General features: G+C 51.4%; 10 protein-coding genes across 10 annotated transcripts; 5 read left to right on the top strand and 5 right to left on the bottom strand.

Annotated features, from left to right (window-relative positions):
• Positions 1–11: 11 nt before the first annotated feature.
• Positions 12–1,323, bottom strand: EJ05DRAFT_538106 (arsenical-resistance protein ACR3; the record flags this gene model as incomplete). The annotated part of the gene is made up of 2 exons (XM_033749432.1): positions 1,158–1,323; positions 12–1,096 (listed from the first exon to the last, which is right to left on the bottom strand). The coding sequence occupies exons 1-2, from the start codon at positions 1,255–1,257 to the stop codon at positions 12–14; spliced, it is 1,185 nt and encodes a 394-aa protein (XP_033601264.1). The 5' UTR covers positions 1,258–1,323.
• Positions 1,324–1,596: 273 nt separating this feature from the next.
• EJ05DRAFT_510690 (Het-C-domain-containing protein) lies at positions 1,597–5,372 on the bottom strand. Its single transcript, XM_033748195.1, has 5 exons — positions 4,783–5,372; positions 4,606–4,730; positions 4,259–4,554; positions 2,538–4,206; positions 1,597–2,490 (listed from the first exon to the last, which is right to left on the bottom strand). The coding sequence occupies exons 1-5, from the start codon at positions 5,044–5,046 to the stop codon at positions 1,806–1,808; spliced, it is 3,039 nt and encodes a 1,012-aa protein (XP_033601263.1). The 5' UTR covers positions 5,047–5,372; the 3' UTR covers positions 1,597–1,805.
• Positions 5,373–6,035: 663 nt separating this feature from the next.
• On the top strand, positions 6,036–7,391 carry EJ05DRAFT_492897 (uncharacterized protein; the record flags this gene model as incomplete). The annotated part of the gene is made up of 2 exons (XM_033746070.1): positions 6,036–6,985; positions 7,046–7,391. The coding sequence occupies 2 exons, from the start codon at positions 6,036–6,038 to the stop codon at positions 7,389–7,391; spliced, it is 1,296 nt and encodes a 431-aa protein (XP_033601262.1).
• Positions 7,392–7,759: 368 nt separating this feature from the next.
• EJ05DRAFT_365680 (kinase-like protein) lies at positions 7,760–9,467 on the bottom strand. Its single transcript, XM_033741112.1, has one exon. The coding sequence runs from the start codon at positions 9,282–9,284 to the stop codon at positions 8,172–8,174; it is 1,113 nt and encodes a 370-aa protein (XP_033601261.1). The 5' UTR covers positions 9,285–9,467; the 3' UTR covers positions 7,760–8,171.
• A 2,656-nt stretch (positions 9,468–12,123) lies between these two features.
• On the bottom strand, positions 12,124–12,900 carry EJ05DRAFT_365556 (uncharacterized protein). The gene has a single exon (XM_033741110.1). It carries the CDS (start codon positions 12,670–12,672, stop codon positions 12,259–12,261), a length of 414 nt encoding a protein of 137 aa, XP_033601260.1. The 5' UTR covers positions 12,673–12,900; the 3' UTR covers positions 12,124–12,258.
• Positions 12,901–13,127: 227 nt separating this feature from the next.
• EJ05DRAFT_500324 (uncharacterized protein) lies at positions 13,128–14,711 on the bottom strand (the record flags this gene model as incomplete). The annotated part of the gene is made up of 3 exons (XM_033746979.1): positions 13,128–13,509; positions 14,384–14,555; positions 14,678–14,711. The coding sequence occupies 3 exons, from the start codon at positions 14,709–14,711 to the stop codon at positions 13,128–13,130; spliced, it is 588 nt and encodes a 195-aa protein (XP_033601259.1).
• Positions 14,712–15,660: 949 nt separating this feature from the next.
• On the top strand, positions 15,661–16,138 carry EJ05DRAFT_365560 (uncharacterized protein). The gene has a single exon (XM_033741111.1). It carries the CDS (start codon positions 15,821–15,823, stop codon positions 16,085–16,087), a length of 267 nt encoding a protein of 88 aa, XP_033601258.1. The 5' UTR covers positions 15,661–15,820; the 3' UTR covers positions 16,088–16,138.
• A 1,139-nt stretch (positions 16,139–17,277) lies between these two features.
• Positions 17,278–17,883, top strand: EJ05DRAFT_500323 (uncharacterized protein; the record flags this gene model as incomplete). Its single annotated transcript, XM_033746978.1, has 3 exons — positions 17,278–17,430; positions 17,483–17,511; positions 17,559–17,883. The coding sequence occupies 3 exons, from the start codon at positions 17,278–17,280 to the stop codon at positions 17,881–17,883; spliced, it is 507 nt and encodes a 168-aa protein (XP_033601257.1).
• Positions 17,884–20,233: 2,350 nt separating this feature from the next.
• Positions 20,234–21,907, top strand: EJ05DRAFT_364863 (uncharacterized protein). The gene has a single exon (XM_033741105.1). It carries the CDS (start codon positions 20,517–20,519, stop codon positions 21,792–21,794), a length of 1,278 nt encoding a protein of 425 aa, XP_033601256.1. The 5' UTR covers positions 20,234–20,516; the 3' UTR covers positions 21,795–21,907.
• A 674-nt stretch (positions 21,908–22,581) lies between these two features.
• EJ05DRAFT_500321 (uncharacterized protein) lies at positions 22,582–22,995 on the top strand (the record flags this gene model as incomplete). The annotated part of the gene is made up of 1 exon (XM_033746977.1): positions 22,582–22,995. The coding sequence occupies one exon, from the start codon at positions 22,582–22,584 to the stop codon at positions 22,993–22,995; it is 414 nt and encodes a 137-aa protein (XP_033601255.1).
• Positions 22,996–25,014: the final 2,019 nt, after the last annotated feature.

Raw genomic sequence — 25,014 nt, 5'->3', positions numbered from 1 at the left:
ACCACGCCATCCTAATCCTTCCACCCGACCCTCCCCCTCACCCACCTCACCACATAAACCAGCGCAACCAGCACCGGAACCTCGATCAACGGCCCCACCGTCGCAGCCAACGCCTGCCCACTCCCCGCCCCATATACCGCAACCACAACGGCAATGGCAAGTTCAAAATTATTACTCGCCGCCGTAAAGCTCTGCGTACAACTCACGCGATACCCAAACCCGAGCTTCCAGCACAGCCCCACCGTCACACCGAAAATAACGAGGAAATAGACGACCAAGGGCGCACAGACGCGCAGCACGGACGTGATTTGCCCGACGACATGCGCGCCCTGCGACGCGAAGAGCACGGCAATGGTGTATAGCAAGCCGAGCAAGCTAAAGGGCGCAATATAGCGGATGAAGCGGCGCTGGTACGCGGCCTCGCTGCCGAGAATACGGAGGAGGACGAAACGGGTGAGGACGGCGGCGGCAAGGGGGATGCCGAGGAAGACGGCGACGCTGGTAGCGACGCGGTCGTAGCTGACTGTGACGGCGGAGCGCGAGTGGGAGACGACGCGGATGTAGAAGACGGCAAAGGGGGCGAAGAGGACGATCTGGAGGATGCTGTTTGCGGCGACGAGGACGGCGCAGTAGTCTGCGTCGCCGCCGGCGAGGTCGGTCCAGATGAGCACCATGGCGATGCAGCGCGCGATGCCGACGTAGATGAGGCCCTCGCGCAGGTCCTGGCGGTCGGGCAGGAAGGCCCATGCCAGAGCGACCATGAACAAGGGGGCGATGATCCAGTTTAGGAGGAATGAGAGGGCGAGATGGAGCCAGAGGGTGCGGGTGCGGAGCAGGAGGTGGAGGGATTCGAAGCGGACTTTGCAGAGGATTGGGTACATCATGACGAGGAGGCCGATGGCGATGGGGATGCTGACGCCGACGAACTGGCCGCGTTGGAGGGCGGGTCCGGTGCTGGGGACGAGGTTGCCGAGGATGATGCCGATTGCGAGGGCGAGGATGATCCAGAGGACGAGGAAGCGGTCGAGGAAGGAGAGGCCGCGGAGAGGGGGGAGGTCGGCTGCGGAGGGGGTGTTTGCGCATGGTGGGTTATGTGCTGGAGAGAAGGATTAGTATGGTGCTTGAAGGGTGGTGAGGATGATGATATTGAAGCATACGTAGTTTGGTAGCTTTCTCGACGTCGAGATCATCGTTCGAGTCTGCGGGTATGTGTTTCTGCTCATCTTGCCGGATGGCCGCTCGTTCGACTGTGTCCATGCTGGGGGGCAGGTAGATGTATGTGGTTGTCCTTGTGATTGTTCATTGTGAAGGCGGTGCTTTATAACGTGGTGATGAAGCGCAGAAGTCGTTGTTGAGCTGCCGATTTTTTTGGTGCTGTAAGGACAAGCGCATCCGACAGACCAATCAACGACTTCTCATGACACCGCCAAGAAATCGCGGTCAATCTCAATGACGCGACGTTCAAAACACCAAGGAACCTTAGCAATGCAATCCTTTATCAGCGGTACTATCACTACAGGTGCACATGAGGGAGAAGTGGTGATAGTTGTTAAGAGCTGTAATATGTGCGAGAAAGCATTTAAGACATGAGACAATGCTAACGGTTGCCTGTTGCTTAGGCGAACAAAAAGGGCTTCATATATAATAATACGTTTTAGATAACGGCCAAACTCAGACTATCGGACCTTTCGCATTCAGCTTGCGCTTATACAACTACATGGGTATTTTCATCTTCTAATACTGCGCTCGCCCACCGTGATCTCAACTGAATTGCTACCAAGCACTAACCCTCCAGGGGTATTGGTTTAGTCCGACCCGCCATATCCACGAGATCCATATCCGCCACGACGCTCGCCATATCCCCCTGAGTCACCGCCATAGCCGCCACTGTCACCACCGTAACCGCCTTCTTCACGGCGTTCGTAGCCCGAGTCACCACCGTAGCTCTCCTGGCGGCCACCTGAATCTCCCCCGTAGCCTTGCTGGCGACCACCTGAATCTCCTCCATAGCCTTGCTGACGGCCGTCGTATCCCCCTGAGTCTCCGCCGTATCCTTCAGCAGGTCGCGAGTATCCGCCTGAGTCTCCGCCGCCGTAAGACTGCTCCTGGCGACCATAGCCACCACCTCCTCCATAGGAAGATTCCTGCTCACGACCACCACCGTATGATGACTGCTCTTGACGGCCATAAGACTGTTCTTGACGACCGTATGACTGTTCTTGGCCATAGCTCCGCTCTTGGCCGTAAGACTGCTGGTGGCCACCTTCGCCAGAGCGGCGTTTGTGCTCGCCACTGCTCTTCTTCTTGTACTTCTTCTCCTCATCGGAATCATTGTCGCGGCCACCGCCATATCCTTGCTCGCGGCGCTTCTTCTCTTCTTTTTCACGCTTCTTACGCTCTTTCTTCTCACGCTTCTTCCAGTCGTCCTCACCGTTGTCTTCGGAATCTTCATCCTCAGAGTCCTGCTTCTTCGACTTCTTGCCGGAGGATCTTCTGCTGTTAGCAATAGGTAACACACCGATCTGGGGTGCACTTACTTGGTCTCAGTCTGGTAATAGTCGCCACGGCTGTCATAGCCTTCACGTGACTCGCGCGACTCCCATTGGCCTCCCGGTCGATCATAACGTGTCTGTTCAGTCTGTTCATAGCCGGCCCGTCCATGACCGGTGGTCTCGACGCGTTGCTGTACTCCGTACGGCTCGCCACCTCGACCATCCTGTTCGAAGCGAGAGAACTCTTCGCGACGTCCGCCACCAGGATAGGTCGTTTGGCTGTACTGGGCTTGACCAAATCGCTCTTCTTCACGGCCGCGGGATCCAGATTTCTTATGTCCTTTTTCTTGATATGTCTCCGTGTAAGATCCATCATCGTTGTATTTCTCTTTTTTGGACTTCTTCTTCTCCTGCTCTCCGAACGCGCCACCAAGAAGGTCGGCTCCTACACCACTGACAAGACCCCCAACGAGTCCGCCAAGCGCACCACCGCCGACAGCCTCGGATGCAAGGTTGCCAACTTGTTTGGTATATTTGTCTCCGCCTTTACCACCCGACGATGAGGAACCACCAGCGCCTGCAAGAGCACCAAGAACGCCTCCAATAGCTCCAGAGCTGTTGGCAGTCCCGACGTTAGGCATACCAAGAGGCTTTCCGCATCCGTGACCCTTGTCATGGACACCTTCTTTGTGGTTGCGGCCATTCTCGACACCACTACGGCTAAGTTTATCGCGGAGATCGTCCTGTTCGCGTCGGCTCATCTCACCCCACCATTTCTGGACAACGCCAAACATGAGCTGGCGACCATCCCTGGCACCGTCGTCGCCGTAGTCACGCATAGCAGGATGGTGGAATACACCGTTAATGATGCGGTGGATGGTGCGGTCAGCATCGATTCCCTCATCGTCCCAGCATTCCACGAGCTGAGGAACTGCCCATTTAAGGACTTGTGACGCAATCTTGCCAGCAGGTTCGTTCAAGACATTACTAAAGTGGTCTTTTGATAGCATGGAATGCGTTGGATCGGTGCAATTGTCATCACGGAAGACGATCAGCTGCTTTTCCCGGGAGCTCTGGATGATCTCCGATGACCCAGTGGCGAGCTCATTCTTGACTTGGCGGATGACTGGAAGCACGAATGGGGCAAGGAGTGAAAAGACAAAGACATTGACTTGCTCCTGGATCTGTTCAACCAGTTCCGGGAGAACAGGAATCTTGTCAATGGTCTCACTGATGCCCTGCATAACCTCGTCGTGATATTCAATGATTGGGTATATTTGGCGTTGCATCTCTTGCATTTGGTTCGCCCACGCTTCTGGCTGACGAGGAGAGATGTTCATGTTTTGCATCTGGGCTGCCTGGGCATTGGCCTGGAGTTCATCGGCCTTGCCCTTCTCGTCGCTTCCACCAAAGATGCCTCCCGGGAGCTTGTCAAGCAGATCTTTCAAGAGACTGTTGTTGGCTTGCTGATTCTGTGATTGCGCAATGGTCCCCTCAAGCTCCTGAATCTCCGACTGAGTGGCCTTGTCCGAAAGCTCACCCATGACGGAGTGAAGGAAGTCAACGCCACCGAATGTCCCGGTCACAATTGGATAGACCTGATTGCGTGCGCCACGAATCTGCACCTGTGTCCGGCGACCGACGTGAGGGAAGATGTCGCGCTCACCCAGCTCAATTAGAGCCAATTCGGTGTAATTTGAATGGGCCGAGTAATCTGATAGTTGGTCAATTACTGACCCCATGAAATTCAAGCTCGCTATGCTCACCCTCCAAACAATGGAGCCCAGTTCCCAACAAGCGTAGAGCCTCGTAGAATTCGGCCTTATTCTTGCTACGGTTGTACCGGCGGCCAAGGTCGACACACCGTCTGAAAAGGTCACGGACCATACCAGCAGAAGTTGTAATGCCAATATCCTCAGACGCAATGTAATTTTTCAGACCAGTGCGCTCGTCAATGCTGAGCTCACGTCTCTCATCGACAGGTCCACGAAGTCTTCGATCATATTGTCGGGCATCAATGTTGTCGGCGTAGTCTTTGGGGTTATCGATGTGTTCCTCTGGTCTTTTGAAATTATGTCAGTTTGGGTATAGAGAGGTCTCATTAGAATCACACCTGTAGCAGCCAAGTCTTTCCGTGGTGACTTCGAACTCCTTCGTTCCATAGCCGAAGCTCATGAAGCCCAGAATCCAGAGCAGGATACGAATAGCTTCGCCGCTGACCATCTTGAGCGTGCCAACCTGTGTCCAATCAGCAATCGGTCCCACTGGGCATGTGATACAATGGTCGTACATCGACAGCCTGTGAGTAATCTCTTAGCCAGTTCCCGAAGTAGACTCTTTTGACGTCCATCTTGCTGAACTTCTTGTTCGTGGCGCGACTCATGAGTAGGGTCAGGAGAGTGTCTTCGATATCTCCATGACGCCAGTTCTGTCCCTCAATCTTGGCCATAGAGGCGATATTCCCAGCACCAAAGGCATGGGCGGGCCGCGCCCAGAACACGAGCAGCACCAGCGCAGCTAAGAGCAGCGAGGGCTCAACGCGTAGTGTAGGCATGGCAGTAGTATGCGCTTGGGCGCAAGATTCTATTGTAGAACGTCAAGAACAAGATATAGTCTTAGGTGTAGAAAGAAATATAGGTAATATGAGAAGGGTTCAGGGAGAGAGAGGAGTGAAGCTTGAGAAATGGAAACTGTTTTCAGCTCCTGAAGTTTGGCGGGGCATTCCAAACCTAAGCGCGGGGCTTCCGATCAGATTCAGGGGCCTGGCCAGCACCGCGATATGGTCTGTGCGCGAACTACTGTGGTTGATGTCTTCCAATTGCGCTGCCCAAAATGAATTGATGTGGTCTGGCCCTCGCCAACTTTTTGCTCAGCGTATCCTTAGACATGGAGTAAGACTACATTGTCCTGCGCGGGTTGAGTACGTCATACGAGTGCCCATTGTAGATTGCCAAACAACGGATGGCAAGCCGCAGAACAGGGAGCACACAACATGTCCCAGCATCCCGAGCGTCAAGGATGTAAATACAGCGTGACACCGCATATCTACTTTATACCGTCAAGTCCATAGATCACAATGACGACATAGGCTTGGGAAAACCATGAAAGGGCCCTTGTCTATTGTGTCCTGAGGTACAGTCAGTGCCCATATCTCTTTCGCACCTCGATCCTCAGGTAGATACGACGTCAGCATTATCATCACGGCAGCAAACCCTGTTACTATTTCCACCTCTTTCCGTATAGATGCATGTTTGCGTGTTACATCCAATGTAATAAGCCTAAATACCTGCTGGATGAAGACCTCATACTTATACGGCCCTCTGCCCGTCTCCTTTGGAGCTCCGTCGTGTCGTTCTTAGCCGTGACTTCAACGTACTGAATTGCACGTCACATCCTCGCGACAATTGCTACTCCTCTTTCTTTTCTCCGTCGTACGAATAGCGAGAGCCGATATTCCTACAAATTATCCTCGTCATGGCCGACACCGCCGTCCATCGAGCTAACCACCCAGTCGACATCGATCATGAAATGATCGCCTTGTCAATGCAGATGGAAGAGCTTGGCTTGTTCGTTCAGCAGAGCAAGGGCAAACATCCTATTGGCAGCCCACCTGATCTTGAAGTAGCATTTCAAAGCTTTCAGACCGACCTGGTGGACTACAAAGTATTTCTCGAAGATCAGAAGATGGCGCATAGCATCGGTGCCGCCGTCCACACTGATGGGACCATGATCTCTACTCTCACCTCGCGAGATATCCAGTTGCTTGAGGACCGACGCGCCGCGTTGAACCTCTGCGAACGTGACCCGCAGCTGGAAAAAGCGACTGAGACCGAAGTTGCCTCACCTGGCCTAGAGGAGTATATTTCAACGGTTGCCGAGTCAGTAGCTGCCGCCTCTGTAATCTACGAGGACAGTGACGACGATGCAGTCAATGCGGGACCCTCCATATCGTTCCGCGAGAAACAGGCAGATGCCCTCGAGCGGCTCAAGAAAACCTACGTCTGTGGAGTGTGTAGCCGCAGGGTACATGCTACATCAATCATCGGATCTGGCTGCGGCCACCGGTATTGTGTGTCATGCGCGAAGACACTTTTCCTAATGGCTACAAAGGATGAGACTCGTTTCCCGCCCCGGTGCTGCAAAAAGGATATCCCCCGAGACGATGTCCTTGCGCGCATGAGCCCAGAGGAGAGAAATGCATTTGAAACAGCAAGTGTCGAATTCGAGACCATGAACAGAGTCTACTGTAGCAATCGACAGTGTTCCGTATTTCTCCGACCTGATACGGTAGATGCGGCAACGAAGACAGCTATTTGTGCGCGTTGTAGCCAATCGACTTGTGTGATATGCAAAAATGAAACACACGCGAAAGGAATGTGTCCAGAGGATACGGAGCTGTTGGAGACGCAGAGTCTGGCACGCGCAATGGGATGGCAGACTTGTTATAAGTGTGGTCGTCTCGTAGATCTCCGTACGGGATGTTTTCACATGACGTGAGTCAAGGACTTTAAATCGAGTCTATATCACAGCGTTGTATACTGATATTATTTCAGATGTCGTTGCAAAGCGGAGTTCTGCTATGTTTGCGGGACGGAGTGGAAGAAATGCCATTGTACCAATGCAGACGTCAATCGCATGCTTGAGCGTGCGGAGGAGGTTGTCGATCGCGACCCCGATGTTCCTGTGCATCATCGGCAGCAACGCGTAAGAGAAGTCCATGAACGGCTGCTCGAGAATCATGAATGCGTCCATCCAGGGAAGTTCCAACGTATCTTCGGAAACGGGGGGCGCCGATCTTTCCGCTGTGAATTCTGCGAGACCAGACACTGGAACTATATCTTGGAATGCAGACATTGCTCGGTGAGAGTTTGTGAGGACTGTCGAAGATACAGAACTTAGGGCTGTTGTGTTACGCCCTGTTCATTGCCAAGACAATGACCGTTTTCAATCAATAACAAAAGTATGCCTCTTCCCTAGGAAACCGTCAAAGTTCAAAATAAATGATTTTAATCACAAGTGATCTACTTGAATTCGTGACACTCGATTGACATTACATATTCAGTCACTGAGTAGCATATTGATGAGTCGGTAGGGCGGTCAGTTGACCGGGGTACAATCCAGCCTAGTCGTTCCGACATGTGTTTCAGGGAACTATCGGTTGTAATCTAGGATGATTCTGCAATATGAGGATCATTTACTTCATGTTTCACAATGAAACAGGTGAGGAAGCGGACCGCAGGGGGCGGCGGCGAGGTTGATTGATGCTTGATGCTTGCGAGCGTCACTGGCGGAATTGGCGGAATTAGCGGTGAATCGGAACATGATCTAGGATATCAATTCTGCAGAAAACGTGGCAGCCAGGAGGCAACACTGGCATCTCCCTTGCGGAAATGATGAGGCTCATATTGCTGTGTTATAATTCATCTTCCGATGCTTGATCCTGGGGCTCGTTCAGGCTTTCGGACGTGTCGCAGTTTCAAAAAGCGAACCAAGGAGCGACATCATAGTCTATAGCAGACTAGGAGCTTCCTAATCTAAAGTGATCAGTGGATCAAGGGATGTGGTATGCTTTCGACTAAGCCTTTCCTACTTTCGAGAGCCTTAACCAGTCTTGGATCCGTCTGACTCGCCGGTGTGACAAAGGACATAACGACGTCAATATCCGTTCTCGCCTCGCCTTCAACAAGGTGTTTCATGGCGCGATGCAAAGTCATGTTTCAGCTGACAGTAGATCTCAGCCATGTTGACAAGCCCAACTACGAGTGGGGAGCTGCTCTCAAACCCTTCGAACCTTATACACATCAGAAATGAGAACACCATTTGGTACATACGACCAATTTCTGATTCTAGAATCAGATGAGAAACTGTATCGTTTGTTGTTTCCTGGCCCAAGACCTGCATCTCTTGCATATAAGACTCGCAAAAGGCGGTCTGTTCCTCTAGATTTGGCGCAGGATGTCCAGATAAAACGTTGTCGGGGTGGCTCCAGCAGTACATTCGTTCAGAGAAATGGCCGCCAATATCGATTCCTCTATAGCTGTACGCTGCTGTTTCGTAGTCAATTAGAAGAATCTGGTTCTCGCTCTTGTAATTCTTCACCAACACGTTCGAGAAGTTTACGTCTATGATTGCGATGGACCGCTTGCACTTGTATCTTTCGAAGAGCTCTGATAGCCAGTCAAGCTCTCTGCTCCAGTCCATGTTACGGATGAATGTAGCAAGTTGAGTGGCTTTTGATGATCTCAGTCCAAGAAGCTTCTGCACTGCCTCTGCCTTCTTATTCGCTACACCTTTGAACTCGCAGATAACTCGTGTGAAGGAGTCTTTACGAAATGGAAGTTCCAAAGAATGCAGCCGGGCGAAACTGCGAGCTATGTCATGCCTGATGTCAAGTTGCATCGATTCTGCGGCGGTAAGAACGTGTGCGTCGATGTACTCCTCTAGTCTTCCACCGCGAAAGACGCCGTACACCTTTGGTCCCCAACCTCTGCGGCCCATCTCGTGATAAATGACGGTTTGTTCCGCAGCCGACAAGGTGGTAGAGCTCTCAAGAGGTTCATTCTCATTGCCTTCCAAGCCAAAGTGACGAATCAGTATCGACTTCGGCTCTTGTCGGGCTTCATTGTTGCGAGTTATAAGATGTAAACGATGGCAAAATCCTCCAGTCACCCTCCGCAAATCAATTTCCTCTTCGATCGTCTGAGGCCACTCCTTCTCGAAGAATGCCGTCACCAGCTTCAGGGCTGCAGCAGCCGTGAGCATCGTTGATGGATCCGTAGTATATACATCCATAATACAGATGATCTGTTGTTCGAAGCCACGGACCCGAGTTTGTTGCAAAAATCCTTAAATTGGGTAGAGGTATGGCCTTGCAAGCTTAGAGATGACAAGAGCTCTTAAAAACTACTTAGCCTCAGTGTATTGATATGTCTATTTGAGCAGATGTCCTCTCAATGCCCAATTTCTGCATAGCGCTTAGATGAATCATTATGGCTCAATGAACACGCGGGTGACTAGCGCCTGATATGCGAGTGAATCAGGTCGCAGAGTACAAATGATAGACGAATTGAGCTTTCTTCTGCTTAAGATTAGAATAGCCTAGAGGAGGAGGTAGAAGTCATAGACTTGCTGCCACACGAAGAAAAGTGCACTGCGAAATGAGGCACCTCTTGAAATCTGGTCTAGCCTCTTTTGGTACGTGTTTAACAAAGTTATCCATTACGACCATGAAGTCTTTCCAGTTGATAGCTTCAACAACTTTCATTGGTTTTCATCGCTGCATGTACTTGGACGCTAGTCTTACCCCAAGTCGCAATAAACTTTCTGCCTCGCTAATATGAAACTTGATGGTCGGACAGTCTGAGCGTACCATTACTGAGTCCTCAGACTTAGGGAACTCTTCGACTGTTACAGACCTGAGAATGCTCGAAAACGTCTATGTGGACTCGTACACTCGTACCCAGTCGCAGGGATGACTATGTTATTAATCATAACCATCTAATCATCAACACGAATCATGTCGACGTCGAGCGAGCTACCGTATGACTTGTCACAAAGATGTCAAAACTGTGTTTTGTGTATGCCACGTCAGCTAACAGTAAGGACAGTCCAATCACAACTTATTAACATGCTAACAACATGTCAGCTTACGGTGAGCAGGGATAGATCGTGCCTTTATTGCCCCACTAAAATCACATCAACAATATTACGTCTGTGAATACCGTGGCAGACCCTGTACGATAGCCCGCCCTCCGTGATCGGCGTCCCACGTCTACATGGAATGACAGGCTGAGGGTGTTGAGATCTGCTTGAAAACAGGAACAACACATTCATGGACTTTATGCTAACACAGCCAAAATTCGGTGAGGCAGCGGAACACACCGGGAAGAATGACGTTAACGTAGTGGCGCCATCGAGACAAATATACTTTCCTCTCTTCTGCTAATGCACATCTCCGCAACTAAACAACAGTCGCAGAGCATACAGCATCATCGGTATCATATAGAGTATAGAGGCAAGAAGCATACAGAGCTACAAGTACAGCACTCAACTGGATCCTATCACCATCGATACAATCACCGCAAAGCAAATTGCCGTCCCAGAAAAAGGCAATATACATACATGTCGTCATCGTCTACGCACGTCCATCATAACACGACGTGTCAGCATGTCAACGGGATTGCCAACGCCTGTATATATGTATTGAAGAAAAAAAAGCACCGTGCAGCACAGTCCAAATCATAAACCTAATTTACCCCCAACCCTTACGCGGCCTGACTAGGTAATATATGGCGATGGCCATCTCAAGGTCTGGACCGGTCTGTTGCAAAGACCCACCCCCACGTCCGTGTGCGTCAGTCCGGTCCGTGTCGTCCGCGAGGAAAGATCAACGGCAGGCGACGACAGGATGCAAGGCAATGCAAGGCCGCATCGCATCGCATTGCAGTGCAGTGCAGTGCAGTCCTTGGCAGATGGTTCGGCGTCCGGGAAACGGGAGATGCGAGGAGACAGCAAAGGTACTGTATCTAAGGCTGCGGTGGGGAGACTAGTGCGGGGTGGTTGAGTTCCAAGGTTGAGCACCTCACCTCACCTGCGTCGTCGTGGCCGGATCCTTGTGTATCTGGGGTAGTAGGGAGGATCGATGGAAAGACATCCTTGATACTGAGGGGGGAAAATTTCCAAGGGAACAGAGGACTGGGGATGTTGACCAATAGTGAAGATTGGTAAGATAAGCAGGTCTAGATTCTCGTGTGCTCATCTGTTGATTGATTTCGTCTGCTGTCGATGAGGTGTCTTTCAACAAAGAAATATGTCAGGTCGTCCACATCCATCCCCTGGAGACACATCCACAAATTGCATCGGACATGATTCCGTATTCTTGGCGAGCCTCCCAATATACTTTTATGCTTCCATATACTATATGTAGTATACCTGCGCACTTATCCTTAATCCCATTCATGCACGACATCCGAGACCACATCCGTTCACATCCGAGACCACACCCGAAGCTGAGCAGGCTACAGTATGTCGCATTTATATTATTAACAGCAGAGTGTCAGGTACAAAACTCCATCTCCATCTCCATCCCCTCCTGCACCGGCACTGCAGCACGCTTACATAGGCAATCCGAAGCGGCCAATCACCCGTCAGGCTGCAAGCGTTTATCGCCTGGGCGCACATCAATCTGCCACAAACATCGTATACTCATCCCTTACCTCACTCACCACCACACAAACACACACACACACTCCCACAACAACAGGACCGAAACAAATCCTCTCCATCCACAGCACACACGCCCAAGCCTCCATCCAAGCCTCCAAGCTCTCAACGCATCCCAAACCAGAAATCCGATGCGCCCCTCCAAGAAAAATCCTAATTAAACCCTACCCCAATAGCCAGCGTTACACAAGCACGCACTAGCCGTCGATCATCCACCCACATACCTTGCTTCATTAACACCTCCAGTCCACACCCTCCCCAGCTAGCCCCATCCCCGCAAACGCCGTAAAAACGCACATCATAGCCGTTTTCGCACCGACAAATCACTAATTACAGTAGCTGCTTCTCCACAGAAATTTGGCTTTTCTCGTCCGCTCCGGGCCGCTGCCTTCTGAGTTCCAGTCCCAAAGTCTCTGTGCTGTTTTTGTGTGAGACCTAAGTCTCAGTGTCTGTGCCTTACTGATCATGCCCCTCAGGGCAGCCTACCTAGATACTTCACATTCCTTCACACTACAACCCTCTGATCCCCTGTTTCTACTGTTGTTCACGTCTGTTCTACATCTCCACACATATCCCCCAAGCAATAAACACCAAATGACCGCATCCTCTCCTCGGAGCCCTCTATTCCCCGAAGCACACACACACACACAGACACAAAGACAAATAATGACACAACACAAGCCCGGGCCAAGACTAGGCAATGACACAGCCAAGCCAATTGCCAAGTCGGGATTTGCATGCTAGAGGCTCTTGGCGCGGTGACACCGGCTCCGCTGGCTGGCTGGATGGATGGAGGGCTGGCTGGCGGAATAGGGGGTGGTTGAGATTGGCGGCGCTGCGCGGTGGAGAGGGGTGGGATAGATAGATTGATTGATAGACAGATGTGCGTGCGTGCGCTGAGGACTGGATCTCCACAAGCGGAGGGGAGGAGGGGCGGTGTGCAGCACCCACTAGACATTTAGAGCGGGATGCAAAGGTCATATGCTTGAACCAGTTTGTAGATTGTGTGTGTATGTGTGTGCGTTGGTGTGAGTAATGTCATTGATTCGTTACTGTTTGTGCAGAATACAGAGTTTGAGAATGCTCGACCATGGAAACGCAGCATCTAATCTAATCTCCCCGAGCGCGAGCGCGAGCCAAGCCCTTCGCGGTGCCAATTTCTCGCCCTCTTTCCCCCCCTCCGCGGTCCCCGGTGTCAAGGGTAGCCCAACCATTCGCAAGTCCCATTCCATCGTACATTTGTGCCAGATAAAGAGAAAGATAAGGGAAAAAATCACACATTGTTATGCGTGTCGCTCAGGCAGGCTGCAATTTTCTGCCGCGGTGATCCCTTGATACCCAATGCCAGTTGTACTCCGAAAGAAAAAGTAATAATGCATCCAGTTGTACACGAACTAAAGCACCGTTCAGTGCTCAGAATGTGGTCTTCTGGTGCTGTGTGGGGATGAGCGAGAGGAATGCGAATGAGGCCTGGCTGCTGGTGCTGTCGGACCGGACAGTCTTGATTGGGTGCTCCTCGACCTCCGTGGCCTTGATGACAGGGGATTCTACAGACATCTTTGCATTGACTGGAGACTTGGACTCGACGGGAGACGTCGCCTGTGACTTGACTTCATAGTCCTTGTGCGCGACGGGTACGAGCGAAAGGAAAGTGGAGGGGCGGCGGATGTAGTGAGAGTTTGAGAGTTCGCCGTCCATTGTGATTGTTGTTGTTTTTATTGTTGAGGAGAATGACGTGGTGGTAGAAGTTCTTGTTTTGAGAGAAAGACTGGGCTGAGAATTTCTACAGTTGTTGCTGGCGGAGTGAAATGGTCAGACAGGAGAGGGAAAGAGGGGCCTACTTATAGGACGAGATGGCCAGGGGAAGAGGCACCCAGTCAGTTAGCGGTTGTCTGACACAATATCTCGGCGGTGGTCATTAACGGGTCGGGTATCAGTGGTTCCAGCTTGGGGAAAGATGCACTCGGAACCTAGTGGGAATCTGTAGCCCTGGTGTGGGCATGCAGATGCGAAGTGGTGGTGTTGCGGGCTTAGCTTGGCTCCCGCACGTGGGATGTTCTGATGGTCTATTCGACGCCCTCCGTCTCTCTACCTTCCATGGATCAAGGTGGATCCCCCACCTCTGGTACTCTCGAACAAAGAAATAGATTTAAAAAAAGGTGAATGACTCAAGAGTCGACAGAAGAAAAGCGTAACACTTAATTAGGTCTGCCCAAGAGGCCGCCTGAGAAATGACCACGAGAGGCAATGCCCAGAAGCCTTCCGGAGCGGCATAATATGACGTGGAATTGGCGGTGCGACCGCTAAAGAAAGCCAGCATAAGTGCAGCAGCACACACTGTGCCGACGAAAGGCAGAATGCCTTATGCGTCTCTACAACAAAGACCACAGCGCAGCCAACAGGGCAAGTCTACGCAGCTGGCTGGCTCGCCTTCAGTCCGGGGTTCAACGTTCCAAGCTCAGTGGGATGGGACGAGAGCTGGAGGGGAACGAGGTGGATGCTTGGTAAAATGGCCGTCCGGATGGCATGAGAGTGCTTACCGTTTCATAGCATGAACGAAGATGACTAGGACAAGTCGGATGACCTGCGCCCAGACGCGACTTGTTGAACGCGCGAAACTCCTTTTCTTTCCAGCCTGCTGTGAAGCAAAAGTTAATTAGTCGTCTCACAGTTGCTGTTGCCGCGCATCTCCATCAGGTCTTCTGAACCTTGGGTAGTGCATCTGAGGCTTCTCTGATTCCACGCTGCGCAAGGACGCTGTCTTTGCTCCTTCGTGCATGCGCATGTTCTTATTGACTCTCGCTTGGCGCGTTTCATCGATAACAGTCGCCACAAGAGACCCTATTGTGCGTCAATCGGTATCGCTGACATTCGTGTACACAAACGCGTAGAGGCGACCGCGGCTCACAAATTGTGGCTGTTGAGAATAGTCAGTCAGCGGGAAAGGTTTGTGGGACATGTACCCAAGGCAATGAGGGTTGAGGTGTCCATTTGCATGAACGCATGATAGCTACTACGCTGCCAGAGACGACGGCGGAAGTATCACGATGGCACTCGGGCGACAGGCAGGTCTTTTAAGGGTGAAGGATGTTCGTGGGAAGAGCATGCAGTCTGGCAATTACCTGGTAGACTCAAGTAAAAAGAGGAGCGTGATGAGGCCGTCAAGACTGAGACTGACTGACAGCCCAAGAGGATAAAATAACGCAATCTGCGACATTTTCCTGCTCGTTGCCTTGTTGTTGCCCTATCACTGCCTTACTGCCTCAGGGTCAAAAGAGCCACGTGATGGAGAGATGTCGGTCCTTATCGTCATGTCACGTAAACTGTGACGATAAATACCGTGTCCCCCTCATTCTTGGCCCCTTGTCACCAAGTGATAAGTGGGGTATAGGGATTCGCAATCACTTGCTACAAATACTACTCCTTGTCCACTTTCTGCTGGGAAGAAATCTCACCTTGCTGATTAACACGTGTTACTTGCAGGGGTGATTAATGAGAGACAGCACTAATTATGGGACTGTCAGAAGTCACCAATACCCATCACCGAGTCGTCCGCCCTGCAAACACGGGAAGGAAGGGCGAGCGAGCGAACGAAATGATCCCCGAGGACCTGAGGCGGCGGCGAATGGAGTGCAGCAAGAGACCATAGAAACAGAAATTCACGGCTGCTTCGGTGTCGGTCCGGCCGCCAAAGCAAACTCAAACAGGCTCCGTCTGCATGTTAATGCTCAATTGTCAACGTCGCGATCCAAGCTTGCCTGGATACCGCCGAGGCCGAGCTCCTGATCACTCATTGCGGACTGAATGCAGTGACGAGCCGACTGTCACGATGAAAAGGGACAACTGTGTTCAAGCATCGACATTGTAGCGTTTCTCAAGCTATTCGAACTGGCACTGACTTCTAATAATGCCCAGTCCACCCAAAAGATCTGCAAGATGCGGCCGCTCACATCTTAGTGGGCCGGGCCGATGATTACCCGCTGCTTGTCGAGGTCCGGTCCACATTAGCAGCCCATCGTTTGAAGTATAAGTCAGTCTGCTTTTGTTACGCTGTAAAACTGATTGTCTGTTGTCAAACTCTCAGACCGGGGAGGGAGGGTGCATTGATGGAACTGACGCCTGTCCTTGCGCCCTATTGTGAGGACACCGACAGACTTGCGATCTGTGCAATCTTGTGGCCAGTCCTACTTCCAGGGTGCCATGCGGAGCTGCCGTTCAAACGCAAAAGCAACTTAGCATACAAACGTCCCGGTCTTGATGGCGGGGACCTCACGACACATCCGAAACCCATGCTCTTCCTGTCTTGGTGGAAATATGGTTTCGAGGGCTGTCACGCCGGGGGGCAGCGGTCCGCTCGTCACCGCTCACATTGAAACACAGCAAGTGGGGCTCATATTCTATCGAGAACGAGACAAACGGCGTTGTAGACTAATTACCTTGGCCAAGACCAAGAATACTCTTGGATGGTCACAGCGTTAAGGACAGTCCCCACAAGGCTGAACTATTGCGCAACCGCTGTTCTCTACAGTCATTGAGGGAATCTGGAGTGTCTGTTGACGACGTGGCTGATCACTACAGCGACTGGGGTTCTTGACAACATGGCCACGCCAAACCATGGTCTTTACTCGAAAGTGGCGGGGAAAACCCGCTCTGAACAGGAACGACACGTAGTAGAAGTGCGTAAAGAAGTCTGAAGATCTGCAGCGGCACAGTCGTAATCGAGCCGGTATGAGAATATGGTCCATCTGACATAGCGGCTGGGCAGTACCAAGAACTTTTTTGCAACTCTTGTTGCAAGTTGCAGCTAGAACCTTTGTATAGGGCACAAGCATACTATTCCGAACGTGGGGAATATGCTGAAATGACATTTCTCAGCGCTCGTCCGCGTGACACGGACGAGGATCATCCATCACAGAGACGAACCGGAGGTCATTGCGCGGAAAGGACGTACGGTAAGCTGCGTCCGTAGTCCGTATCGGTGACGGTAACCTGTAACCTGTTCACAAATGAGCTGTATGTGCGTGCGTGCGTGCGGCTCTCACTCGGCCTCTATAGGGGTAAAATTAGCCGATAGAGCAAAAGGATGCTGTTGACAGCTGAGAGAAACAGAAAAGGAAAAAAGTTTGCAACTGAGTTTGAAAAGAATAAAGTCGGTGATCCTTGTTATATTTGCGGAGGTGGAGGAGGAAGAGAAGCAGGAGGTAATTATTAGTGGTGATATCAACGGGCGGAAACGAAGCCAGACCCTGCGCCGCTCTTCTTGAGGCTTTTCTCGAGGGTTCCCAGTAGTCAGTAGTAGTGGTGGTGGCTACCTGCTACTTGCTGCTACCAGCTACCAGCTAATTACCTGCTGCTATTTGCTACCTGCCTACCACCACCCTCGACCCTCCCCAGGCACCAAGTCCAAGCACACCCAAGCAACCCCATCTGAAGCCACCACCCCCCGGCAGGCTATCAATTGGTCAAATGGTCTCCCCATGCTGGAACAATCACAGGCATCTTTCTAGCCTGCCCGCCGTTCGTATCCCTGTTCGCTCATGTCTCCAACGCGCCGTCGTAGAAAATGTCCTTGCCTACCCGCGTATGGGCCAACGCCTTAGACTTGGATACGTCGCACTCAAGGAACGCAAACCACTTTGCACAATTTCAAAAGGAACCAGTTCTCCGGAAGCTCTATGCGTTCGGTATAAAGCGTCTTCTCGCCTTGCGCTGTGAGGTTTGTTCTGTCCGGTTGATTTTACTTCACAAGTACCTAACTCACTCATCAGACCCTCTCCTCCCCGCCTCTACGGGAGACGTACTCCAACCACGCCTCGTCATTGCAGCGACTTGATACTACCACAGTCTTCCTGCAGGTCATTTGATAGCTCGCCACACGAATAGCCCTGCGTCTTCCTCTCAAGTCTTGATCTCGCCGGTTCAATTTGCTCTCGTCTTTATCCTCCTAGATCGATCCACCTACATCCCGATTATCCGCGCAGATTACGGCTCCACAAATCAGAACGTTGAGCGTGAAGGAGGTTATCAAGATGTGTACCAAAATTGTTCGAACCTATGGCTGTGGTCATGTTGTAGTGGATATCGCTCCATGCGCAACGTCCAAGACTACAAGCTCGCCATGCCCGAACGTGAGCACAAGAGACTTGGATCATCGAACGGAGAAATGTGACAGCTGTAATCCATAGGTATGTTTCATACATGAGCTTCGCGTGCTGGGCACTTTCTGGAAATGACCAATTGGCTAACCAGGTGCAGGAGCTCCGTAGACCTATCCCTCGCCCCTCCTCCACGTTTCACGATGAAAGGTAGCACTGGAGCATAGATTCGAACGCGAAAGGCGAAAGAATTCTGTCAACTCATGCTATCACACGAGTTTCCTTGGTTGGTGTCGCATTGGTTCCTTTAGCGCATGTCCCTTAAACAGGGCGAGCATATCGAGTTGTTCTGGCGGCCCAAAAAGTTATGGCGTTAGGACAATCAGCGGCCACGTGGACGAAGGTCACGAAGCACACGACCAGCGTTCGGCAGGATTGCACATTTCAGGGTACTTCTCGACTGTATTATTGGGGCGATCTTTCTCGGTGATCACACCAGGCTCATGCGGAGGCTGTTTGGATGCCGGCACCGGCGATGGGACATATTCTCTAGATTGACACAGAGTCATGCATGAGCGGACTGGTTGGGGCAACATGCCAGGATATAATTGAACCAAGCCGACTATGATCTAAACCATTCTTGGCACCCTTGAAAACATGGCAACAGTCTGCTAGCATCGTTGTAAATGTTACGAACCGAGGTGACAGCTTGTCTACAAGTTTTGCGGGAGATGTTAGACAGCAAGCCTTGCGCGCTTAGCCATCCAACCATGCACGCAGAGGCGGGCTGACAACAGGCACCATGTCGCCTATCAAACGCATTGGCAACGCGGGACAAGGGCGAGACCGCTCAAAGGGCCTATAATCGGCATGCCTGCAGAAAAGCCTAAGCCAGGGAGGGCTATCAAAGGGCAGGGATAAAAATCACCTTTGAACGCAATGCAAACAGTCCCTTGACCAACAGCAGCATCATGATCATGGTATGTGCCGCGTCCAGAGCCCAGAGTCTTTCCACCTTCCTGCATCGACCACGTCTCATCAATAATGCCCTCTGGCAGCGGGGTGGGGATGCTCCATATGATCCTGACCCTCTAAACGAGAGCACGCATCCATAGCACACTGCAGCGCAGCAGACCAACATGGATCATCAGGTGGGGCTTCGGGGCTTCGGATCACGAAAGGCTACAACCCTTCCTCCTGTTCCGTCCTTATCCAGAGAGCTGCCATATGTCATTTCCCCATCCTCACATTGCGGACTTCGTCTGGGAACGTGACACGACCGCCTGTCAGACAGCCTACGTTCTTGTCGCGGACACGGTACATATGCTGGCGCTTCCTGTCCCGATCGATCCGAGGGACGGGCCGTTATTAGCCACAGAGAACCGTTCTGTACAACTGTAAGCTGTCTTCGGATGGACGCAAGGGAACGGAACGCTGATGGAGAGATTTTAGTGTCAGGACGACTGGCGGTCATCAAATGCTTGAGCCTGACTCAGAAAAAGCTCTTCCTTGTCTCTTGCTGCAGACATGCAGCATGGATCATGGATCATGGTAGATGACGACTACCTTTTGACTATCAAAGTTCATTAAGCCATCCCTGTTCCGCGCGCAAGTCTCCGCAGCCATCGAAGACCGACTGGGTTCGAGAAACAGGCTGGCCAACGGACGGATCGGTTGTGCAGCCTTCTCTGCATCAGATCTCTGATCGACGTGCCCCAAGTTGCCTTATGAGGAGAACCGTTACAGTTTCTGTCTGGACTTCCCTACTCAACAAGCCCTATTTGGGCAATTCAATATCAAAAGCTATGCATATTCGGAGTTCAGGACTAAACGCGCTGTTCACTAGGTCGACGCACGTCTGATATTGACAGATGTCCATACAGGCTGTGCTTGGCAATTGTCGCAGAAGCTGCAACAGAAAGCGGTAATGCTCTGGCCTGATTCATCTCCACGGCGTAACAGTTTATGCACTAGAGCATTCCAAGGTCCAGAGTGGCACGATGATATAAGACACACACAACAAGCACATCACGCAACAAATACCACTTCTTCACTCATTCAGCCAATAGATAAGGGAAGTGTTGGGTAAGACGTCTCCTGTACCGCACCCCGCACACTTATCTGATAGCGACAAAGCTAGTATTGCAGGAGGCGTGCGATCTAGACGCAGACGCTGTATCAGACCGCTTCGCCTGGATACAAGCGCTGCTAATGCAAGCTGGCAACCTCTACTAGACGACGGCCAAGCGACGATCACTCAATGCGATAATATAATTCGATGAACAGGTGGTCAAGAGACCGAAAGTTGATGCGGACACGGCACTCGGTAAGAGGACGATTGCCAACTTGAAGGGATGATGAGTCAATATTTGAAGGAAGGGTCAGCCAGGCGAAGTTGCATTCATCTCGGGCTGCTGTCAAGGTTCATAAGGTTTATTGCGAACGACTGTATTCCAGCTGCACTCCTCCACACACACACACGCGCTGCGAGTGCGCGCTTACTACTTGGCTCAGGCTCAGGCTTACCTGGCTCAGGCTCATGTCAGGCTCAGCCGCTCAGGCAAACACAGGTAGGTAGCCGCTAATACTGGTTAGCCTGGCCCTGCCCGCTTCAGGTGGGCGCACGGATTTGCATGAGCTCGGCGCGCCTTTCCATTTCCAACCCTTTTCATCCACCCACCACCTCAAATCACATCAATCAGGCCTGATGTCTGTTGACGTTAACTGGCAGAAGCTCACTGGTGGCTCCGACGGAGCTGATCTTGCTGAGAGCATTCGTGCATTCATCCATGACAAATTCCAGCAGGTTCCGCTCCCGCGATTCATACGCTCCGTTCAAGTACACAACTTTGACTTTGGCCATGTTGCTCCTCAGATAGAGATCAAAGACATCTGTGATCCACTCCCCGACTTTTACGAGGATGATGAAGACGATGGGACCGAGAATGGAGACGGAGGAACCGATAGCGGCGCCCAGTCTGCACTGTTAGGCAGCAAGCCAAGTGACCATCCACCGACCCTTACCGATCCGCATGCCAAAATTCGAGGCGAAAACGGCCAAAGAGTGGACAATAACTCATTCGACTACTATACAAGGTCCAGTGGTCCACGCGCTAGCTACTCATCCAGCGAGCAGCAACTCCCTGGTGCGCCATTCCTCTCACGAGCACCCACACCAGGTCTGCTGGGCGGCTCGTCAAATCTGAGCTACTTTCATATGCCTTTCAGCGCTGGTCTACCTGGTACTACGACTCCACTTGCTGCTGTGGCAGGTGCCCAATTCCACCATGGTTGGCCGGACGCCCATCAACAGCATGCTAGCATGCGAGAGTTCCAGCCATCGTCACGTGCCCCGGCTGGTTCTATCACTTCCAGCTCTCCGCCTTCTATAGCTGATCCTGGCTCCAGACCACCCTCTCAACATCTGCAGAATAGTAGCAGGCCTCATTCGCCTGCAGGGTCCGAGGTCGATACTTATGAAACTGGTACGTTTGAGCAACTTCAGGGAGAGGAGCCACCGCTTTCGGAACCAGATGCCAATGATATCCAAGTGGTGTCACACGTCAAGTACTCCGGCGACATCAAGTTAGGAATTACAGCTTCGATCCTGTTGGACTACCCCATGCCTAGCTTTGTAGAAATTCCCATTAAACTCAATATCACAGGCATCACGTTTGACGGTGTATCAATTCTAGCTTACATCCGGAAGAAGGCACACTTCTGCTTCCTCGCACCAGAGGATGCGGAGTCCATAATCAGTAATGAGGCTCCACTTGGCACTAGTCTGGAGCATGCGGCCACCCGACGGCAGGTAGCTGGGGGTTTGCTCGAACAAATCCGCGTTGAGAGCGAGATCGGACAAAAGGAAGGTGGAAAGCAGGTCCTGAAGAATGTTGGGAAGGTGGAAAAATTCATTCTCGAGCAAGTAAGGCGAATCTTTGAGGAAGAGTTCGTCTATCCCAGCTTCTGGACTTTTCTGGTGTAACGCGGCGGCCCCCGACACGGTGGCTCTTCTTATTATCATCGCGCGGGTGTTGGTAACCGTGCCCTAGGACTTGTCACCTACTTGCTGCAGTCTGCAGCCCTGGCGGTTCACTGCATTGTATGGTGTACAACATGGGACAGTGCGACACAGGGTTGCTCAGTTGTGCTGGCATCGCTGGGAGTGGCCTGATCAGGCCTGCTGCAAGCATAATTCACAAGTCTCGGAAATGGCAACAGCTCCGGAGGCTTCCGTGATACAGAACTCATGTCAGTTGCGCGAGGCTGCAGTCCAAGCATTCGAGCCTCGTGGTCACACCCGTCCACCAAATACATCGGCATGTGTCGCAAGACCTTCCATAGCCCAGTACGGGTGTCTCACATCTTGACTGCTGACCTCACGGGGCTTGGTCATCAATCATGTATCAGTATTGGTCGAAAGACCCGCGAGAGTAGACTGCCATACAGGATCCAAGCACACACGCTCAGAGGGATCTGTCGGCCGAGTAGCTTATGCATCAATGCCTATATCTACTTATTTCAGCACATCCTCCAGTGTGCAACATTATCGGGTCCTCAAAATTTACTGCTAATACGAAAAACATCCTCGTGTCATCTGACAGATCGGCCCTTCCTTGGAGGCACTCTCGGCATTTGCCTAGGGCATCAACGGATGATCTCGATCTAGATGTGCGAATATTTGGACGTAGAGATCGATCTGTTGGAGAGAAGTGATAACTTCAAGCTCGCAAAGTTGCATGATCATCAGCTGCCTCACTTCCGCGATGAGAATGTTCGTGGCGCCACGTATCAACAGACCACGCACAAATAGCAGGATGCAGACACTGGGAGTCGTCTATTTGTCTGCATCACAAATAATTACTTCCGCTCTAGGGATTCACTTTGGCAAGTACCCAACTGTTGTCATGCACTCGCCCGGTGTAGTTGTTTTACTGGGTCTGGGAAGGATCAGCGCTGTTGATATCGCTGTGCGAGCTGTCACTCTCAGAATGGCAGTGATCGGCATACTTGCAGCACCCGCCAGCAGGTGCTACACTCCGCGCACGAACTTTCAGCGATGGCTCACGACTCTGTCGATGGAGGACTCATCCATTGTTTCACCCTTGGACTGCAACGACGAACACTTCGCTGTGTTACTTACCCAAGCAACGGCTGAGAGCTCACACTTGTTAAAGGGAAACTGATGGACAATAAGGTGGATCATATGTACTGGTGGATGTAGGAGACACATAGCAATTGCCGCGAAGTCTCGAACTTACGTCACAGCCCATAGGAACAATCGTTATACGCACGGCACAGGTAAACAGGCACAAGATGAGTAAAGTAGGTTTGTACTCATCGTCCTAGATTCTTGGTGTAACGACCACACGTATCATTTAACGGTCATCGACGAATACGTCGTGACCACACGGAAATTGCGTTAGCAGTCGAGTGCCATTTGGGCACAAGAGAGTAGGTGTGAATAGGGGAAACGTGATTTCGCGTTAGCCCAATCAATATGCTAAGCCCAGCAGCATACTACGACACATAGCATTCGACTTCGATTGACCTCATATCAAACCTCACTAACAGGCCCGCGTCAATGCATCCAGTCTCTTCTGCATATCTAAAACCTTCTAGGCGGAATGCTCGTCGTTCAATAGTCAGCAGCTAGAGAACCTGAGGACAGCTATCCGGTCCATGCATACTCTTCAGCGTTGAGTAATCAGATATTAAACAGCCTACTAGTACATTTACGAAAACCAACGAGAAGCGCAAAACCACTTGTGCATGTATACAAAAAAGCCTTTCATCATCCTACGCCCATGCCATGCCTATACCTACAGCATCTCATCACATTACTCAATTAATTAAGAGAAGCGTTGTTCTCAGTCATCTGAACCTTCGTCCATCCAGGTACCGAAATGCCCCAGTCCTTCTTTCCTTCCTCATATATACCCCCTCTCTTACGCACTACTTCTGCGACGCTAAGCACGCGCGGTATCATCGACTTTCCACATCATTCTCCCACTGCAAAAAGTCCTCTAAGTATCTACTTTGAACGCTTGAGTGCTGAGCGAGACAAGACAAACTTATGATACTGCAGGTGTGATACACGCGAGATATTCATCTCTCCTCCTAACACTAGTCCTAATGAGGTCTAGTTGCATGACCCTCCACCAGCATCGCAAGTGAATAAAACGTCGACAATTGACCGATGACATCGAAGAGCTTTTACCGCAAGCATCTCACGAAATAGCTGCTTTGATTACGACGCAAATCTGACAGGATGGCATACCAAAAGTGTTTCTAAGCACGTCTTATTGTTAATTTGGGGTCGCCCCAGTGGCTGTGTTGTTTCGCCTTCGGCCCCCACTGTTTGTCTTCCAACAATAATATCAACCAACATGTGTCTTTTTCTGTTGTTGCGTTTCAAATCTCCATCGTATCCTACCCGGTGCTCTTTACATGCAAGTATTTGTGGACAAAGGACTCAATGGCCTGCTCAGCGACCGTTGATGGTTGAGAGATTGTGTAAGCCAAGGATGGATGGATAGGATGCACTAGTCGATGTGAGGTCTGCATAAGCTTTACCTGAGAATGACTAGACAGGCCAATTAGGGTCCCGCAGATCAGACTATCGAACATGACACGTTCGAGCTTGCCGGATTACCGCTGTCATGCGTTGTGGACGTTCTGGCGAGATTCTTGGTAAGGTGATTATTCGTCCCGGAGGAAGAGTGAGGTTCCGCAAGTGCCGGCACGTTACATTGCAGACCGGGTTACGAGGATCGAGTACTCCGATTCCGCCTCGCTCGAAGACTGTTACTTGTGGATGTTCCAGCGAGTTTGATCACGGAGAGTCAGGACTGCTAAGAGGGAGCACTCAGTAGCTGGTGATACGAGCGTTGTTCAAATTTGGTTTGAGGCTGAGAGACAATGGAAAGAGGCTGGAATCCGATCTATGCGCATGAAGCTCACCGGCCAGCATGACCAGGAGACTGGCCTTCGATTCCTCACAGTCTCACCAGAGTTCGTAGTCGTATGATGCTGCTGCAACGCTCGACTACGACATACCAGTACCAGCAATTACTCCACGTGTAGCCATAAAAATCGTCGATAATGTACCTACATAGCCCATTCAGGCCTGTTGTGATGTTTCTCTTCCACAAACAGCAGCAAGAAGCGCCAGCATATCGTATCCAGCCCGCACGTAACGCTCG

The sequence above is a fragment of the Pseudovirgaria hyperparasitica genome, assembly GCF_010093815.1.
Source record: "Pseudovirgaria hyperparasitica strain CBS 121739 unplaced genomic scaffold EJ05scaffold_7, whole genome shotgun sequence".
In the NCBI taxonomy this organism is placed as follows: domain Eukaryota; kingdom Fungi; phylum Ascomycota; class Dothideomycetes; order Acrospermales; family Acrospermaceae; genus Pseudovirgaria; species Pseudovirgaria hyperparasitica.
Note: the sequence above shows the minus strand (reverse complement) of the source record. Positions and strands in the feature narration are given on the sequence as shown.

Excerpts from the sequence above, each read along its gene's own strand:
- EJ05DRAFT_510690 (XM_033748195.1), bottom strand. The coding sequence starts at position 5,046 with ATGCCTACACTACGCGTTGAGCCCTCGCTGCTCTTAGCTGCGCTGGTG. Across the intron at positions 4,731-4,782 it reads ATTACTCACAGGCTGTCGAT|GTTGGCACGCTCAAGATGGT; the intron begins GTACGACCATTG and ends GATTGGACACAG. Across the intron at positions 2,491-2,537 it reads TATTACCAGACTGAGACCAA|ATCCTCCGGCAAGAAGTCGA; the intron begins GTAAGTGCACCC and ends TAACAGCAGAAG.
- EJ05DRAFT_365680 (XM_033741112.1), bottom strand. The coding sequence starts at position 9,284 with ATGGATGTATATACTACGGATCCATCAACGATGCTCACGGCTGCTGCA.
- EJ05DRAFT_365556 (XM_033741110.1), bottom strand. The coding sequence starts at position 12,672 with ATGTCTAGTGGGTGCTGCACACCGCCCCTCCTCCCCTCCGCTTGTGGA.
- EJ05DRAFT_365560 (XM_033741111.1), top strand. The coding sequence starts at position 15,821 with ATGGAACTGACGCCTGTCCTTGCGCCCTATTGTGAGGACACCGACAGA.
- EJ05DRAFT_364863 (XM_033741105.1), top strand. The coding sequence starts at position 20,517 with ATGTCTGTTGACGTTAACTGGCAGAAGCTCACTGGTGGCTCCGACGGA.